The 19,560-nt window shown below is 43.3% G+C and overlaps 1 protein-coding gene across 2 annotated transcripts in view; it reads left to right on the top strand.

The window, feature by feature from the left end:
* The window catches only part of smpx (small muscle protein X-linked), a 40,196-nt gene that overhangs the window by 9,771 nt on the left and 10,865 nt on the right, over window positions 1-19,560 (top strand). For both annotated transcript variants that reach the window (XM_014181868.2, XM_014181867.2), the window contains exon 2: window positions 17,008-17,069. In XM_014181868.2, coding sequence (XP_014037343.1) covers window positions 17,034-17,069 — 36 coding nt within the window. In that variant the 5' untranslated portion in view covers window positions 17,008-17,033. The remainder of the gene's footprint in view (window positions 1-17,007; window positions 17,070-19,560) is intronic.

The following is a 19,560-nucleotide window of genomic DNA, read 5'->3' as shown; positions in this document are numbered from 1 at the left end:
TCGGACCAGAGAGCCCTGACCTAGATCCAGACCATAAAGGACCGGAATGCTCGCATGACCAGGTGGTATCTGGAGCTCCAGCCCTTCTTGTTCTGTGTACGTCACAAGGCAGGAAAAGAAAATGTCATGGTGGACTACCTATCCCGAATTTAAGTGACATTTATTGTACTTGTCAATGCTATGGATGAGCACTCTGTTTGTTTGTTTCTGTTCCTCTCTCTCCCTCTTTGTAGCTTCCGGCTATGCTGGAATAAGGACCCTAGCTACGGAAATCGGACTGGCTTTTTTAGTGCCTTTCCTGAATTGCATGTCCATGTGAATGGGAGTACTGGAAGACACCATGTCAGTAGCGGTGGGGTTATGTAAATGTATAAGATCACAAGTGGCGCCAGAGAAGAAGGCAGATGTTTTACGTGTCCCCAACCGATTGTGTTTTTTGTTAGTTTAGTGAGCGTTTGACAGTGATTAGGGGTGGTCGTTTGACCGCGGACCCATAACAGATGCAGGCAATGAGGCAGTGATCGCTGAGATCCTGATTGAAAACAGCAGAGGTGTATTTGGAGGGCAGGTTGGTCAGGATGATATCTATGAGGGTGTCCATGTTTACGGATTTAGGGTTGTACCTGGAGGGTTCCTTGATAATTTGTGTGAGATTGAGGGAATCTAGCTTAGATTGTAGGACGGCATATCCCAGTTTAGGTCACCTAACAGAACAAACCTTGAAGATATATGGGGGGCAATCAATTCACATATGGTGTCCATGGCACAGCTGGGAGCTGAGAGGGGTCTATAACAGGCGGCAACCGTGAGAGACTTATTTTTGGAGAGATTCATTTTTTAAATTAGAAGCTCGAACTGTTTGGGCATAGACCTGGAAAGCATGACAGAACTTTGCAGGCTATCTCTGCAGTAGATTGCAACTCCTCCCCCTTTGGCAGTTCTATCTTGACGGAGAATGTTGTAGTTGGGGATGGAAATTTCAGAATTTTTGGTGGCCTTCCTAAACTAGGATTCAGACACGCCAAGGACATCAGGGTTGACGGAGTGTGCTAAAGCAGTGAGTAAAACACACTTAGGGAGGAGGCTTCTGATGTTAACATGCATGAAACCAAGGCTTTTATGGTTACAGAAGTCAACAAATGAGAGCGCCAGGGAACACACAGGGCCTAGGTTAACCTCTACATCACCCAAGGAACAGAGGAGGGGTAGGATGAGGATATGGCTAAAGGCTATCAGAACTGGTCGTCTAGTGCGTTGGGAACAGAGAATAAAAGGAGCAGATTTCTGGGCGTGGAAGGACAGATTCAGGGCATAATGCACAGACAGGGGTATGGTAGGGTGCGGGTACAGTGGAGGTAAACCTTGTCATTTAGTGACGATAAGAGAGGTTGCATCTCTGGAGGCACTAGTTATGCTAGGTGAGGTCACCGCATGTGTGGGGGGTGGGACAAAAGGGCAGTAAAATAAAACAATGATAACTACCCCAAACAACTGTATACAAGGCATATTGACATTAGAGAGAGACATAAAGCGAGGCATAAAGCAATCACAGGTGTTGATTGGGAGAGCTAGCTAAGACAACAACGGGTAAGACACCAACAGCTAATCAGCTAAGACAACAACAACAGGTAAAATGGCGATGAATGGGCAGAGAGGGGTCAGTTAACTACACACAGGGCCTGAGTTCGAGGCAAGGGCCGACAGATAAACAAAATAAACAAAATGGAGTACAGTGATTAATGAACAGTCCAGCAGGCATCAGCTATGTAGCCAAGTAATCATAGGGTCTAGTGAACAGCAAAAGATGAAACAGGGAAGCTGTTAGGTAGTCGTTACTACGTTAGCCGGGAGATGCACCTGGCTCGAGACTAACTGGTGCTAGCTTTGGGACAAGGGCATCACCGACGTCCGGCGAAGGCCGGTTGAGAGCACAACGGACGGAATCACATCGGCAGACCAGTCGTAATGGATCGGCGGGGCTCCATGTCGACAAAGGGTCCAGGCCAATTGGCAAAAGAGGAATTGTAGCTGGAGTAATTTAGTTTGCTAGCCGGAAGAGGCGCCTGGCTCGAGGCTAACTGGTGCTAGCTTCGGGACAAGGGTGTAAGCCACTATAGCCACTCCGACGCATCCGGTGCAAAGGTCCAGAGCTTATGGCAGGAATCCGGTGATGTAGTGGCTTCTAGTCGTGTTAGTTAAGAGTCCGGGAGACATCAGCTGTGTAGTTGAGTGATCATAGGGTCCACTGAGCAGGCCGGGAGATGGGCCTGGCTCAAGGCTGGGCCACTCAGTAGCAGCTAGCTAGCTGCGATGATCCAGTGCAATGGTCCAGAGCTTATGGCAGGAATCTGGTGATGTAATGGAGAAAAGTGGTCAGAAAAGCAGTTCTTAATATGCACGACGCAACACGGAGTGCCTGGATACACCCCTTAGCCGTGGTATATTGGCAATATACCACAAGCCCCGAGGTGCCTTATTGCTATTATAAACTGGTTACCAATGTAATTAGAGCAGTACAAATGAGTGTTTTCTCATGCCCGTGGTATATGGTCTGATATACCATGGCTGTCAGCCAATCAGCATTCAGGGCTCGAACCACCCAGTTTATAATGAGTTATGAGGTAGGCCATCAATGTAAATAAGAATTTGTTCTTAAATTCTATGGGCTACGTGGGACATCCCACCCACAGCCAGTGAAATATCAGGGCGGCAAATTCAAAAACAACAAAATGTCATAATTCAACTTTCTCAAACATACAACTATTTTACACCATTTTAAAGATACACTTCTCTTTGATGTAACCACATTGTCCGATTTCAAAAAGGCTTTACAGAGAAAGCAAAGCATTAGATTATGTTAGGAGAGTACATAGACAAAAATAATCACACAGCCATTTTCCAAGCAAGGACATGTGTCAATACAACCCAAAACACAGCTAAATGAAGCACTAATCTTTGCCGATCATCATCAGATGACACTCCTAGGACATTATGTTACACAATACATGTAAAAATCTGTATTTTACATTGGCGCGTGATGTTCAGAAAATGTATTCCCACCAAAACTCCCGGTGAATGTGTACATCAATTTACAAAAATACTCATCATAAACGTTGACAAAATATATAACAATTATTTAAAGAATTATAGATAGACTACTCCTGGATGCAACCGCTTTGTCAGATTTTAAAATAGCTTTACGGAGAAAGCACATTTTTCAATATTCTGAGTACATAGCTCAGCCATCACAGAGAGCTATACAGACACCCGCCAAGTTCGGGGCAACCTAAACTCAGAATTAGTATTAGAAATATTCTCTTACCTTTGCTGATCTTCGTCAGAATGCACTCCCAGGACTGCTACTTCCACAAGAAATGTTGTTTTTGTTCAAAATAATCCATATTTATGTACAAATACCTCCGTTTTGTTCGTGCGTACAGATCACTTATCCAAAGGCATAACGCGCGAGCGGGGAACCAGAGACGAAAAGTCAAAATGTTCCATTACCGTACTTAGAAGCATGTCAAACGCTGTTTAAAATCAATCTTTATGGTATTTTAACGTAAAATTGCGATAATATTCCAACCGGACAATAGCATATTCATTCTAGAAGAAAAAGAAGGAACAGCGAGCTAGTGTGACTGCGCATATCCACTCCCTTTGTTGCCGGGCAGACCACTCAGTAACTGAGCTCCTACTATCTGCCCAGTGACAGGAGAATGCTCAAACTATTTTCTGAAGGCTGTTGACAGCCAATGGAAGCCTTAGGAAGTGCAACGTCACCCCACAGACACTGTAGTTTCGATAGAGAATCAAAAGAAGAACTACAATTCTCTGACTTTCCACTTCCTGCTTGGATTTGTCTCAGGTTTTTGCCTGCCATATGAGTTCTGTTATACTCACAGACACCATTCAAACAGTTTTAGAAACGTCAGAGTATTTTCTATCCAAATCTACTAATAATATGCATATTCTAGTTTCTGGGCCAGAGTAGTAACCTGTTTAACCTGTCTGGGCCAGTGGGACGCTTGCGTCCCACCCTAATCAACAGCCAGTGTAATCGCGTCGCGCTAAATGCAAAACCTCATAAATGCTATAACTTCAATTTCTCAAACATATGACTATTTTACACCGTTTTATAGATACACCTCTCCTGAATCGAACCACGTTGTCCGATTTCAAAAAGGCTTTACAGCAAAAGCAAAACATTAGATTATGTCAGCAGAGTACCCAGCCAGAAATAATCACACAGCCATTTTCAAAGCAACTAGCATGCATCACAAATACCCAAAACACAGCTAAATGCAGCACTAACCTTTGACAACCTTCATCAGATGACACTCCTAGGACATCATGTTACACAACACATGCATTTTTTGTTCGATAAAGTTCATATTTATGTATAAAAACAGCATTTTACATCGGCGCATGACGTTCAGAAAATCTTTTCCCTCAAATGCTTCCGATGCTCAGCGCTACAATTTACAAAATTACTATTCAAAAACATTGTTAAAATGTAATATTGTCATTCAAAGACTTATAGATTAACATGTCTTGAATGCCATCTCTTTGCCAGATTTAAATTGGGTACGTTTTTCATCCGGCCGTGAAAATACTGCCCCCTAGCCCAGACCGGTTAACTGACTTGCCTAGTTAAATAAAGGTTAAATAAAATTTTAAAAAACATACAAAAATGAGAAGCCGATTGCTATTGTACAATGAATATAATTAATGATATGATTATCTGAGTGGAAAATGTATGCTTTGATGTGTATAACGGCTTGATAAATGAATGAATGAGTTTGAAATGTTCTGATGGGAGGGGTTATCCTACATATGGTTCCTCTATCAGTTTAAATGTTTCCATTGATACGTTGATGGGAAATCACTAGTTAGCTGGCCTCATCATTTATGTTTATACTTTTGCAGTACTGTTGTTTTGGAAATCACTATGTAAATAACCACCTTTGCACTGAAGTGTTTTTGCAATTCCACCATCTGTAATTTGTAGAGTTTAAATTTAATATAGGCTTAAGTTACAATTATGGTTTTTCAGTTTAGCCTTCTGGCCTATCATACACAACAAATACCATGTATCTTTCACCATAGAATACCATGTATCTTTCACTATAGAATACCATGTATCTTTCACCATAGAATACCATGTATCTTTCACCATAGAATACCATGTATCTTTCACTATAGAATACCATGTGTATCTTTCACTATAGAATACCATGTATCTTTCACTATAGAATACCATGTGTATCTTTCACTATAGAATACCATGTATCTTTCACTGTAGAATACCATGTATCTTTCACTATAGAATACCATGTATCTTTCACCATAGAATACCATGTATCTTTCACCATAGAATACCATGTATCTTTCACCATAGAATACCATGTATCTTTCACTATAGAATACCATGTATCTTTCACCATAGAATACCATGTATCTTTCACTATAGAATACCATGTATCTTTCACTGTAGAATACCATGTATCTTTCACTATAGAATACCATGTATCTTTCACCATAGAATACCATGTATCTTTCACCATAGAATACCATGTATCTTTCACCATAGAATACCATGTATCTTTCACTATAGAATACCATGTATCTTTCACCATAGAATACTGCTATAATCAGTTCTAAATCATTTTATGAACTTTAAATCACTTTTAGTAGCTACTAAAGTTTGAAAAAACTACCTATTTTATATGATCAATATAACTCTGTCATAGCTCTAACTCGCACACAAAAAACACACAACACTTTCTCTCAACCACACACACACACACACACACACACACACACACACACACACACACACACACACACACACACACACACAGAGAGAGAGAGATTACCATTGTTACAAAGCTGCATCTGTTTTTAATGTGGATTTAATGTAGCATGATATTTTGAAAAATGGACCGTGTGATGTGGATCTGGTATGTGTGTGTGTGAGGGATAAGTGGGGTGTTAGGGGGCAGCTGTCCTGTCCTCCCCACTCAAGGCTCTCTGTCTGGGTATATAAAGTATATCTACGTCCTGGAGTGTGTGTGTTAGAGCAGCAAAGCCCCATGTTGTGTAAACAACACCCTGGTTACGGTAACCAAGGCCTGCTGGGCTAAATATATCGAACCCTTTACCTTGAGCGAGAGACAGATAGAGAGACAGAGAGAGTAATACTGGCTAGCTAGTTAACAGACTATTGAGATAGAATAGCTTCAACGCTAGGTAACAGGCATAGCCCACAGGTTAGCCAGCTAGTCATTGTGATAGCATAGCCCACATGTTAGCTTAGTCATTGTGATAGCCCACAGGTCAGCTGGCTTGTCATTCTGATAGCATATCCCACAGGTTAGCCAGCTAGTCATTAGGATAGCATAGCCCACAGTTTAGTTTAGTCATTGTGATAGCATAGCCCACAGGTTTGCTTAGTCATCGAGCTAGCACAGCCCACAGGTTAGCTAGCTAGTCATTGAGACAGCTTAGAACACAGGTTAGCCAGCTAGCGATTGTGATAGCATAGCCCACAGGTTAGCCGGCAAGACATTGTGATAGCATAAATGGGAAAGGGGGATACCTATACATATCTCTGCTTAGCCAGCTAGCACTCAACAACTCTAGAGATTATATGAAGTAGTTGACTGAGGGTTGAATGTGTTTCAAACAACAGTCGAGACAACAGACCAGACAACCAGACCAGACAACAGACCAGGGCCCGGTTGAATAAAGCATCTTGCTTCCATTAAAGATTTACCTTAAAGGATAATTTCCTCTTCCCTGGGGGAATTGTTTAAGAGTGTTGCATACTGGCATGTAGGGGGCAGCAGGTAGCCTAGCAGGTTAGAGAGGTGAGCCAGCAACTGGAGGGTTGCCAGTTTGAATTCAGGGTCCGACGGGAAAAATCTGACGGTAAATGAGCTGGCAACCAGAGGGTTGCTGGTGTCAAATTCTAGAGGCCATTGCCTGCCGTTGTGCCCTTGAGCAAAGCGCTTAACCCAGGGCCATCCCACCCATTAGGCAGGATTAGGCGGCCTCTTAGAGCAGCATATTGATGAGGGAGGCATTTTCAGGGATAAACTGACCAACAACACAAAAAAGTCACATAATTCTGCCCCAAAACAATGATAACTTCTCTCAGCAAGTGGCATATGGGCTATTAAGGTCAACATGATAAGCAGTACCCACTTTGCCAAGGGCAGAGACACAAAATATGTATCGTGTCCATGCCCAGTGATCCTCTCCATGGTCCTGTTGAAGAGACACAGCCCTGTAGTCATCTAACATTAATCATGTAGCCTGTATGGAAGAAAGAGTATATTGCCTCTGTGGACTTTTCTGTAGCCTACAGGGTGACCAAATTTATGACAATCTCATGAGACACACACTCACCAAGATGGCTCTGATAGACTTCGCAGCTCTGTTTCTAGCTGCTAAGTAACTTTGCACTATTTGTACAGTATATTCGCTGTATTTTTTTTCAGTGCTTTTTCTTACATTATTAGCCCAGAATGTTTTTTACGTTATTATATACAGCCGGAAATAACTTTTGGATATTAGAGCGATGGTAACTCACCAGCATTCCGACCAGAAATACGACTCACGAATTGAATCCAACGCTTCCGAGTATATTACTCTATAATGTTCAGTCCCTGGACAATAAAGTAGACCACCTCAGGGCGAAGATCTCCTTCCAGAGAGACATCAGGGACTTTAACATACTCTGTTTCACGGAATCATGGCTCTCTCCAGCTATACTGTCCCGTCCAAACAGCCAGCTGGGTTCTCAGTACATCGTGCAGACAGGAAAAAAGAACTTTCTGGGAAAAAGATAGGCGGACATGTTTCATGATTAACTACTCATGTTGTGATTGTGGGAACTCAAGTCCTTTTGTTCACCCAACCTAGAATGCCTCACCATCAAATGTGAGGCAAATGTGGGGTCCCGTGTGGCTCAGTTGGTAGAGCATGGTGTTTGCAACGCCAGGGTTGTGGGTTCGATTCCCACGTGGGACCAGTACGGAGAAAAAGAAAAAGAAAAAAATGTATGAAATGTATGCATTCACTACTGTAAGTCGCTCTGGATAAGAGTGTCTGCTAAATGACTAAAATGTAAAATGTCGGCCGTATTATCTCCCAAGAGAATGCTCTTCGGTTATTGTCATAGCCATGTATATCCCCCCTCAAGCCGATACCACGACGGCCCTCAAGGAACTACACTGGACTTGTTTCAAACTGGAAAATGCATATTCTGAGGCTGCATTTAGCAGGGGGACTTTAACAAAGCAAATCTGAAGAAAACACTACCAAAGTTCAATCAACACATTGCCTGTAGTACTCACACTTTAAAAACTCTCAACCGTTGATACTCACCCTTCTGGGATGTCTACAAGGCCCTCCCTGCACTCCCTTCAGCAAATCAGATCACAACTCCATTCTGCTCCTCCCTTCCTATAGGCAGAAACTCAAACAGGAAGTACCCATGCTAAGGTCTATTCAATGCTGGACTGACCAATCGGAATCCATGCTTCAGATTGTTTTGATCACGTGGACAGGGATATGTTCCAGGTTGCCTCTGAGAATAACATTGACGTATACACTGACACTGTGACTGAGTTCATCAAGAAGTGTATAGGGGATGGTGTTCCCACTGTGATGATTAAATCCTACCAAAACCAAAAACCGTGGACAGATGGAAGCATTCGCGCAAAACTGAATGCTCGAACCACCACATTTAACCATGGCAAGGTGATTGAGAATATGGTTTAATACAAACAGTGCAGTTATGCCCTCTGTAATGCAATCAAACAAGCAAAAGGTCAGGACAGAGACAAGGCGGAGTCGCAATTCAGTGTCTCAGACACGAGACGTATGTGGCAGGGACTCCAGACAATCACGGATTACAAAGGGAAAACCAGCCATGTTGTGAACACCGACATCTTACTACCGGACAAGCTAAACAACTTATTCGCCCACTTTGAGAATAGCACAGTGGCCAACGTGAGAAGACATTTAAGTGTGTTAACCCTCGCAAGGCTGCCGGTCCAGACGGCACCCCTAGCCGTGTCCTCAGAACATGGCAGACCAGCTTCCTGGAGAGTTTACGGACATATTCAATCTCTCCCTATCCCAGTCTGCTGTCCCCACTTGCTTCAAGATTCCTGTTCCTAAGAAAGCAAAGGTAACTGAACAAAATGACTAATAGCGTGTAGCACTCCTGTCATCATGAAGTGCTTTGCGAGGCTAGTTATGGATCATATCACCTCCACCTTACCTGACACCCTAGACCCACTGAAATTTGCATACCACCCCAATCGATCCATGGACAATGCAATCACCATCGCACTGCACAAGATAAATATCTATGTAAGAATGCTGTTCATTGACTACAGCTCAGCCTTCAACACCATAGTACCCTCCAAGCTCATCATTAAGCTCGGGGCCCTGGGTCTGAACCCCACTCATTGCAACTGGGTCCTGTACTTCTGACGCGCTGCCCCCAGGTGGTGAAGGTAGGAAACAATGCCTCCACTACACTGATCATCAACACAGGGGCCCCACAAGGGTGCGTGCTCAGCCCTCTCATGTACTCCCTATTCACTCATGACTGCATGGCCATGCACGCCTTCAACTCAATCATCAAGATTGCAGATGATACAACAGTGGTAGGCCTGATTACCAACAATGCCGAAATAGCCTACAGGGAGGAGGTGAGGGCCCTGGCGAAGTGGTGCAGGGAAAATAATTTCTGCAAAACGAAGGAGCTGATCGTTGACTTCAGGAGACGGCAGAGGGAGAACCCTCCCATCCACATCAACGGAGCTGCAGTGGAGAAGGTGAAAAGCTTCAAGTTCCTCGGTGTACACATCACCAACAATCTGAAATGGTCCATCCACACAGACAGTGTGGTGAAGAAGACGCAACAGCGCCTCTTCAAACTCAGGAGGCTGAAGAAATTTGGTTTGGCCCCTAAGACCCTCACAAACTTTTACAGATGCACGATTGACAGCATCCTGTCGGGCTGTATCACTGCCTGGTACGGCAGCTGCACCATCTGCAACCACAGGGCTCTCCAGAGGGTGGTGCGGTATGCACAACGCATCACTGGGGGCACACTGCCTGCTCTCCAGGACATCACAGGAAGGCCAAAAAAATCATCAAGGACATCACCCACCCAAGCCACAGCCTGTTCACCCCGTTATCATCCAGAAGGCGAGGTCAGTACAGGTGAATCAAAGCTGGGATCGAGAGACTGAAAAACAGCCTCTATCTCAAGGCCATCAGACTGTTAAATAGCCATCACTAGCCAACCTCCTACCCAGTACCCTCCCCGACTACCACCTGGTTACTCAACCCTGCACCTTAGAATCTGCTGACCTATGACCATAGACATCGGACACTGGTCACTTTAATAATGTTTACATACTGTTGTACTCATTTCATATGTATATACCGTAAATTCCGGACTATAAGCCGCAACTTTTTTCCCAGGCTTTGAACCTCGCGGCTTAAACAATGACGCGGCAAATATATGGATTTTTCCCGCTTTCACATTTTCTTTCTCCAAAAAAACACATTCTGTGACGTGCTCAGGCATGAAGCTTTCATTAGACCAATGAAATTGCCGAACGGGTTAAGGTCAAACAACTTTTTTGTTTACTGTTTAGATTAAATCGAGCGCTCTCAAACTTCCCATCATTCTGATTACGGTAGTCATTTTGTCACCCTCATCATGGCAAAGACACAGAGAAATGCATATGATGCAGCTTTCAAGTTGAAGGCGATTGATCTGGCTGTTGGGAAAGGAAATAGAGCTGCTGCACGGGAGCTTGGTCTTACTGAGTCGATGATAAGACGTTGGAAACAGCAGCGTGAGGAATTGACTCAGTGCAAAAAGACAACTAAAGCTTACTGCAAATATTTTTTGTTGTTGTTACAAGCCGTGTTTCATTAAAGCCTATTTATTTTTGTTACAAGCCGTGTTTCGTTAAAGCCTATTTATTTTTGTTACAAGCCGTGTTTCGTTAAAGCCTGTGTAAAGTTAATTTGTTTCAATGTACCGGTAGGCACCTGCGGCTTATAGACATGTGCAGCTTATTTATGTTCAAAATAAAAAAAAATTAAATTCAGTGGGTGCGGCTTATATTCAGGTGCGCTTAATAGTCCGGAAATTACGGTACTGTATTCTAGTCAAGGCCATCCTATTTAACTATTGCTGTACATATACCATCACATATATATACTATTCTATCCTACGTATTCTATAGATATACTAAATATTATATCCACATACTGTCCATGTCTATACATCCCATCACATATATGTTTTACTTGCTATATTGTATTTACTTTGCCACCATGGCCTTTTTTGCCTTTACCTCCCTTATCTCACTGCATTTGCTCACATTGTATATAGACTTATTTTCTACTGTATTATTGACTGTATGTTTGTTTTATTCCATGTGTAACTCTGTGTTGTTGTATGTGTCGAACTGCTTTGCTTTATCTTGGCCAAGTCGCAATTGTAAATGAGAACTTGTTCTCAACTTGCCTACCTGGTTAAATAAAGGTGAAATAAAAAAAATAAAAAAAAAAAAAAATATATATATATATATATATATTTATTTAATTTTGTATATATATATATATTTATACTCTATTTACAAGTGAGTGCTACACGCTATTAGTCATTTTGTTCAGTCATCCTAATATTTATATATTTCTTAATTCCATTCATTCACTTTTAGATTTGTGTGTGTTGTTGTGAATTGTTAGTTATTACTGCACAGTTGGAGCTAGGAACATAAGCATTTCATTACTCCCGCAATAACATCTGCTAAATATGTGTATGTGACCAATAACATGTGATTTAATTCGATTTTTTTTTACATCACGCTTGATTTCGATCAAATAGCCTAAATGGCACCCTATCAAATCAGAATACTCTTCGATGTGAATATGAATGAACAAACCCTAAAAATAGGAAAGGTAAAAGTAAAATGGACAACAGCCTATGGAATCAAATTAGGCTACTCACAACTGCTGTCCGGGAGTTTCACTCAGTGGGCTGTAGTGTCAATATAATTAGTCATTTAAAATCTGTATTTGTCCATTTCTGAGCTGATCGTGGTGAAGAAGAACATGCGAACTGTATTTTCCAAGAAAATGCGATGCCTGACAACATGGGTAGCTGATTGAGTTTCAAGCTTGGAGAAGCTTATGTACAATTTATCCTACCATTTCTACCAAAAGTCGACGAATGCGAGAGCACCAGCCTCTGCCATATGGCCAAATTGATTCACCGTGAGTCATTGCGATAAAGAAATGAGCACATGGAACGTGGAGATCAGACACAGCAGTAGGCCTATAAATCAAATCAAAGTGTATTGGTCCCATACACAGATTTGCTGATGTTATCACAGGTGCAGCGAAATGCTTGTGCAGCAATAATACATAGAAAGCAATACAAAACAATACACACATAATCCAAAAGTAAAAAGAAAGAAATTAATAAATATCAGAACGTGCAATGTCAGAGTCCGGAATATAATATACACTCAGTGGCCAGTTTATTAGGTACGCCACCCCAGACAGGCATTGAGGCATTCAGTTACTGTTCCATTGGACGTTAGAATGGGCAAAAAGAGTGATCTAAGCGATTTTGAGCGTGGTATGATTGTCGGTGCCAGGCGCGCCAGTTCCAGTATCTCAGAAACGTCCGGCCTCCTGGGCTTTTCATGCACGACAGTGCATTGTTTCTACAACTTGATTAGAGTCCACCTGTGGTAAATTCAAGGTCCCCAAGAACACAGTGTCCTTCATTATTCTTAAATGGAAGAGGTTTTAGAACCACCAAGACTCTACCTAGAGCTGGCTGCCCAGCCAAACTGAGCAATCGAGGGAGAAGGGTCTTGGTCAGGGAGGTGACCAAGAACCGATGGTCACTCAGACAGAGCTCTAGAGTTCCTCTATTGAGATGGGAGAACCTTCCAGAAGGACAACCATCTCTGCAGCACTCCACCAATCAGGCCTTTATGGTAGATTGGCCAGATGGAAGCCACTCCTCAGTAAAAGGCACATGACAGCTTTCTTGGAGTTTGCCAAAAGGCACCTAAATACTCGAAGACCATGAGAAACAAGATTCTCTGGTCTGATGAAACCAAGATTGAACTCTTTGGCCTGAATGCCAAGCGTCACGTCTGGAGGAAACCTGACACCATCCGTACGGTGAAGTATGGTGGTGGCAGCATCATGCTGTGTGGATGTTTTTCAGCTGCAGGGACTGGGAGACTAGTCAGGATCAATGGAAAGATGAATGAAGCAAAAGTACAGTGAGATCTGTGATGAAAACCTATTCCAGAGCCCTAAGGACCTCAGACTAGGGTGAAGCTTCACCTTCTAACAGGACATCAACCCTAAGGTCGCAGCCAAGACAATGCAGGAGTGGCTTCAGGACAAGTCTCTGAATGTCCTTGAGTGGCCCAGCCAGAGCCCGGACTTGAGCCAGAGCCCAGACTTGAAGCCGATCTAACATCTCTGAAGAGACCTGAAATTACCTGACAGAGCTTAAGAGGATCTGCAGAGAAGAATGAGAGAAACTTCCCAAATACAGGCGTGTCAAGCTTGTAGCGTCATACCCAAGAAGACTCAAGGCTGTAATCGTTGCCTAAGGTGCTTCAACAAAGTACTGAGTAAAGGGTCTGAATACTTACGTAAAGGTGATATTTAAGTTTTTTATTTGTAATACATTTGCTGCAATTTCTAAAAACATATTTTTGCTTTGTCGTTATGGGGTATTGATTGTAGATTGATGAGGGAAAGAAATTATGTAATCTATTTCAGAATAAGGATGTAACGTAAAAACAATGTGGAAAAGGTCAAGGGGTATGAATACCTTCCAAATGCACTGTAGATAATAAACAAAAGTGAAATAAACTATACAAAATGAACATTAAACATTAGACTCACAAATGTTCCAAAGGAATAGAAACATTTAAAATGTCATATTATGGCTACAAACAGTGTTTTAACGATGTGCAAATAGTTAATTAAAGTACAAAAGGGAAAATAAATAAACATAAATATGTGCTATGTACAATGGTGTTTGTTCTTCACTGGTTGCCCTTTTGTTGTGGCAGCTGGTCACAAATATTGCTGTTCGGATGGCACACTGTGGTATTTCACCCAATAGATATGGGAGTTTATCAAAATTGGATTTGTTTTCGAAATTCTATGTAGGCCTATGTAATCTAAGGGAAATATGTCTCTCTAATATGGTCATACATTTGGCAGGAGGTTAGGTAGTGCAGCTTAGTTTCCACATCATTTTGTGGGCATTGTGCACATAGCCTGTCTTCTCTTGAGATCCAGGTCTGATGCTCTCAATAGCAAGGCTAAGCTCACTGAGTCTGTACATAGTCAAAGCTTTCCTTAAGTTTAGGATTAGACACAGTGGTCAGGTATTCTGCCACTATGTACTCTCTGTTTAGGGCCAAATAGCATTCTAGTTTGCTCAGATTATTTGTTAATTCTTTCCAATGTGTCAAGTAATTATCTTTTTGTTTTCTCATGATTTGGTTGTGTCTAATTGTGTTGCTGTCCTGGGGCTCTGTGAGGTCTGTTTGTGTTAATGAACAGAACCCCAGGACCAGCTTGCTTAGGGTCCTCTTTTCCGGGTAATGTCTCTGTAGGTGATGGCTTTGTTATGGAAGGTTTGGGAATCGCTTCCATTTAGGTGGTTGTAGAATTTCGATTTTGACAGTTAGCAAGTATTGCTGTAATTTTGCTCTGCTCTGCATTATTTGGGGTTTTACGTTGTACACAGAGGATTTTTTTGCAGAATTCTGTATGCAGATTCTCAATTTGGTGTTTGTCCCATTTAGTGAATTATTGTTTGGTGAGCGGACCCCAGACCTCACAACCATAAAGGGCAATGGGTTCTTTAACTGATTCAAGTAAGTTTAGCATAGATCCTAATTGGTATGTCAAATTTTATGTTCCTTTTGATGGCGTAGAAGGCCCTTCTTGCCTTGTCTCTCAGATCGTTCACAGCTTTGTGGAAGTTACCTGTGGCGCTGATGTTTAGGTTGAGGAATGTATAGTTTTTTGTGTGCTTTAGGGCAACTGTGTCTACATGGAATTTGTATTTGTTGTCCTGGTAACTGGACTTTACTTGGAACACCATTATTTTTGTCTTACTGAGATTTACTCTCAGGACCCAGGTCTGTCAGGGCCCAGGTCTGTCAGGGCCCAGGTCTGTCAGGGCCCAGGTCTGACAGATTCTGTGCAGAAGGTCTAGGTGCTGCTGTAGGCCCTCCTTGGTTGGAGATAGAAGCACCAGATCATCAGCAAACAGTAGATATTTGATATTTGATTTTAGTAGACACTTGCAAGTTCCACGCATATGATGAAGCAGCATCACAGGCAGCCCAGATCTTTATTCCATTGGGTTTAGACGGTATGTTCTGCCTGAAGGGACAGCGGCCCCTAAATGGCATAAGCTGCTCATCAACAGTAACGTTGGGCCCAGGGTTGTAAAACAGGGGAAGGTTTAATCCAGGGAAGCGGATAATCCTGAAAATAATGTGGAAGTTTCCCGGAGACATTGTTGCACAGAAAAGTTCTCTGCCAGTTTCTGCATCCCACAGGGATTCTGTGGATTCCCCATTTGATCTGAAAACACCAGCAATGATAAGAACCCCAAAGTATGCATGTAAGTGAGTTTGGTCCATCTCCTTCCATCTCTCTCCAAAAACACGCCTTCCCTCCAAAATAATGCAGTCCAGAATGATTTTCTGGATAGTGTCTGGGATGAACATTTCAAAAGAAGACTTTATGTCCTGCACATGAGTACCTGGCATTTGCTTCAGCCCTGGTTGCATCCTTATCACATTGGCAACTGAGGGGTGGCTCATTCCTTGGGCAAGAAGACCATTACATTTCAAAATGTTTTGACATCCATAATTCTCCTCCTGCAGGCAGATGATGAGCTGGTTGCTGAAGGGCTGGTCCTGGGGCTGGCTGAGGGTCGACCTCATCCTCTTCTTCCAACTCACTGTCAGACTCCGAATTGACATAGACATGATCCTCATATTCTGAAAATTCTTCATCCTCCTTCCACTCTGACTTTTCTCTCTGCATATTTATTTTCTAAGGCCCTCTAAGCAGAGATCATTTTTTGCCGTACTGATTGATTGTGATAAGGAGCCACACATGCAAAGCTATTTATTTGTTGTGTCCCTCCCCCAATTTGCACCTGGCAGGGGTAGAGTGGGAAAATACAGAATTTTTTACAATGTATCGAAATAATGTGTTGCAATAACATTTTGCAGGTTCCCGCAAGACATTGTGTGGTTTCACACACTACAAAGTGTAAAAGGTGCAAGAAAAGAGGGAGAAAGGCACACTGGCAGTAGATTCTATGGATTCTTCTCTCTCCCCCCTCTCTCTCTCTCCCTCCCTCTCTGTCCACTCCCTCCCCCTCTCCCTCTCCCTCTCCCACTCTCTCTAACTTTCTCTCTCTCCCTCTATCCCTCCCCCACGCTCTCTCCCCCTCGCTACCTCTCCTCTCTTTCTTCTCTCTCTCTCTCCCCCTCTATCTATACTCCCTCTGTCTGTTAAATTATTCAGAGTTTTGTACCTGCCTCTCTCTTTGGGAGTCGCCAGGCAACTGAAAGACTATCCCAGGCCCCTGAAACCACATGACAGCAATGCCCCCCCCCCACCCCACCCTCAACACACACACACACACACACACACACACACACACACACACACACACACACACACACACACACACACACACACACACACACACACACACACACACACACACACACACACACACACACACACACACACACACACACACACACACACAGTCTCTCCCCAGTCTTGTCTGGTCTAATCTCATCAGTTTGATCTGAGCCAGTCTCTCTCACCTGTCTGACTCTAACCCTAACCCTCAATGCTTTGTATTTCCTGCAGGATAGTTGACTGACTGAACGAGCAGCATGTCTAAACCATCGTCCAACGTCAAAGCCCTGCAGGTAGGAGTGTGTGAGTGTGTGTGTGTGTGTGTGTTTGTGTGTGTGTTGGTTTATTTCTCTCAATAAAATATAGAACTGTTTTGAATCCATCTACAGTAGTTATTTTGTTTAAAATATAAATGACACGACAGAGAGACCTCCGCACTACAACCTGTAGCTCTCCCACTGGTCTAGTGTGGTTAGAGATACAACCTGTAGCTCTCCCACTGGTCTAGTGTAGTTATAGATACAACCTGTAGCTCTCCCACTGGTCTAGTGTAGTTAGAGATACAACCTGTAGCTCTCCCACTGGTCTAGTGTAGTTAGAGGTTCAACCTGTAGCTCTCCCACTGGTCTAGTGTAGTTATAGCTGGGTTAGAGGTTCAACCTGTAGCTCTCCCACTGGTCTAGTGTAGTTAGAGATACAACCTGTAGCTCTCCCACTGGTCTAGTGTAGTTAGAGATTCAACCTGTAGCTCTCCCACTGGTCTAGTGTAGTTACAGCTGGTTCAACCTGTAGCTCTCCCACTGGTCTAGTGTAGTTAGAGATACAACCTGTAGCTCTCCCACTGGTCTAGTGTAGTTATAGGGGTTAGAGATACAACCTGTAGCTCTCCCACTGGTCTAGTGTAGTTATAGCTGGGTTAGAGATTCAACCGGTAGCTCTCCCACTGGTCTAGTGTAGTTAGAGGTTCAACCTGTAGCTCTCCCACTGGTCTAGTGTAGTTATCTGGGTTAGAGATACAACCTGTAGCTCTCCCACTGGTCTAGTGTAGTTATAGCTGGGTTAGAGATTCAACCTGTAGCTCTCCCACTGGTCTAGTGTAGTTATAGCTGGGTTAGAGATACAACCTGTAGCTCTCCCACTGGTCTAGTGTAGTTATAGCTGGGTTAGAGATTCAACCTGTAGCTCTCCCACTGGTCTAGTGTAGTTAGAGATTCAACCTGTAGCTCTCCCACTGGTCTAGTGTAGTTAGAGATACAACCTGTAGCTCTCCCACTGGTCTAGTGTAGTTATAGCTGGGTTAGAGATACAACCTGTAGCTCTCCCACTGGTCTAGTGTAGTTAGAGATACAACCTGTAGCTCTCCCACTGGTCTAGTGTAGTTAGAGGTTCAACCTGTAGCTCTCCCACTGGTCTAGTGTAGTTATAGCTGGGTTAGAGGTTCAACCTGTAGCTCTCCCACTGGTCTAGTGTAGTTATAGCTGGGTTAGAGGTTCAACCTGTAGCTCTCCCACTGGTCTAGTGTAGTTATAGCTACAACCTGTAGCTCTCCCACTGGTCTAGTGTAGTTAAGCTTGAGATTCAACCTGTAGCTCTCCCACTGGTCTAGTGTAGTTATGCTGGTAGAGGTACAACCTGTAGCTCTCCCACTGGTCTAGTGTAGTTACGCGGAGATACAACCTGTAGCTCTCCCACTGGTCTAGTGTAGTTAGAGATACAACCTGTAGCTCTCCCACTGGTCTAGTGTAGTTATAGCTGGGTTAGAGATTCAACCTGTAGCTCTCCCACTGGTCTAGTGTAGTTAGAGGTTCAACCTGTAGCTCTCCCACTGGTCTAGTGTAGTTATAGCTGGGTTAGAGATTCAACCTGTAGCTCTCCCACTGGTCTAGTGTGGTTAGAGATACAACCTGTAGCTCTCCCACTGGTCTAGTGTAGTTAGAGGTTCAACCTGTAGCTCTCCCACTGGTCTAGTGTAGTTATCTGGGTTAGAGATACAACCTGTAGCTCTCCCACTGGTCTAGTGTGGTTATAGCTGGTTAGATTCAACCTGTAGCTCTCCCACTGGTCTAGTGTAGTTATAGCTGGGTTAGAGGTTCAACCTGTAGCTCTCCCACTGGTCTAGTGTGGTTAGAGATACAACCTGTAGCTCTCCCACTGGTCTAGTGTGGTTAGAGATTCAACCTGTAGCTCTCCCACTGGTCTAGTGTAGTTATAGCTGGGTTAGAGGTTCAACCTGTAGCTCACCCACTGGTCTAGTGTAGTTATAGCTGGGTTAGAGATTCAACCGGTAGCTCTCCCACTGGTCTAGTGTAGTTACAGGTTCAACCTGTAGCTCTCCCACTGGTCTAGTGTAGTTAGAGGTTCAACCTGTAGCTCTCCCACTGGTCTAGTGTAGTTAGAGATACAACCTGTAGCTCTCCCACTGGTCTAGTGTGGTTAGAGGTTCAACCTGTAGCTCTCCCACTGGTCTAGTGTAGTTACTGAGATACAACCTGTAGCTCTCCCACTGGTCTAGTGTAGTTACTAGAGATACAACCTGTAGCTCTCCCACTGGTCTAGTGTAGTTAGAGATTCAACCTGTAGCTCTCCCACTGGTCTAGTGTAGTTATAGCTTTGAGATACAACCTGTAGCTCTCCCACTGGTCTAGTGTAGTTAGAGATACAACCTGTAGCTCTCCCACTGGTCTAGTGTAGTTAGAGGTTCAACCTGTAGCTCTCCCACTGGTCTAGTGTAGTTATAGCTGGGTTAGAGATACAACCTGTAGCTCTCCCGCTGGTCTAGTGTAG

This window comes from Salmo salar, chromosome ssa29 (genome assembly GCF_905237065.1).
Source record: "Salmo salar chromosome ssa29, Ssal_v3.1, whole genome shotgun sequence".
Classification (NCBI taxonomy): Eukaryota; Metazoa; Chordata; class Actinopteri; order Salmoniformes; family Salmonidae; genus Salmo; species Salmo salar.
Note: the sequence above shows the minus strand (reverse complement) of the source record. Positions and strands in the feature narration are given on the sequence as shown.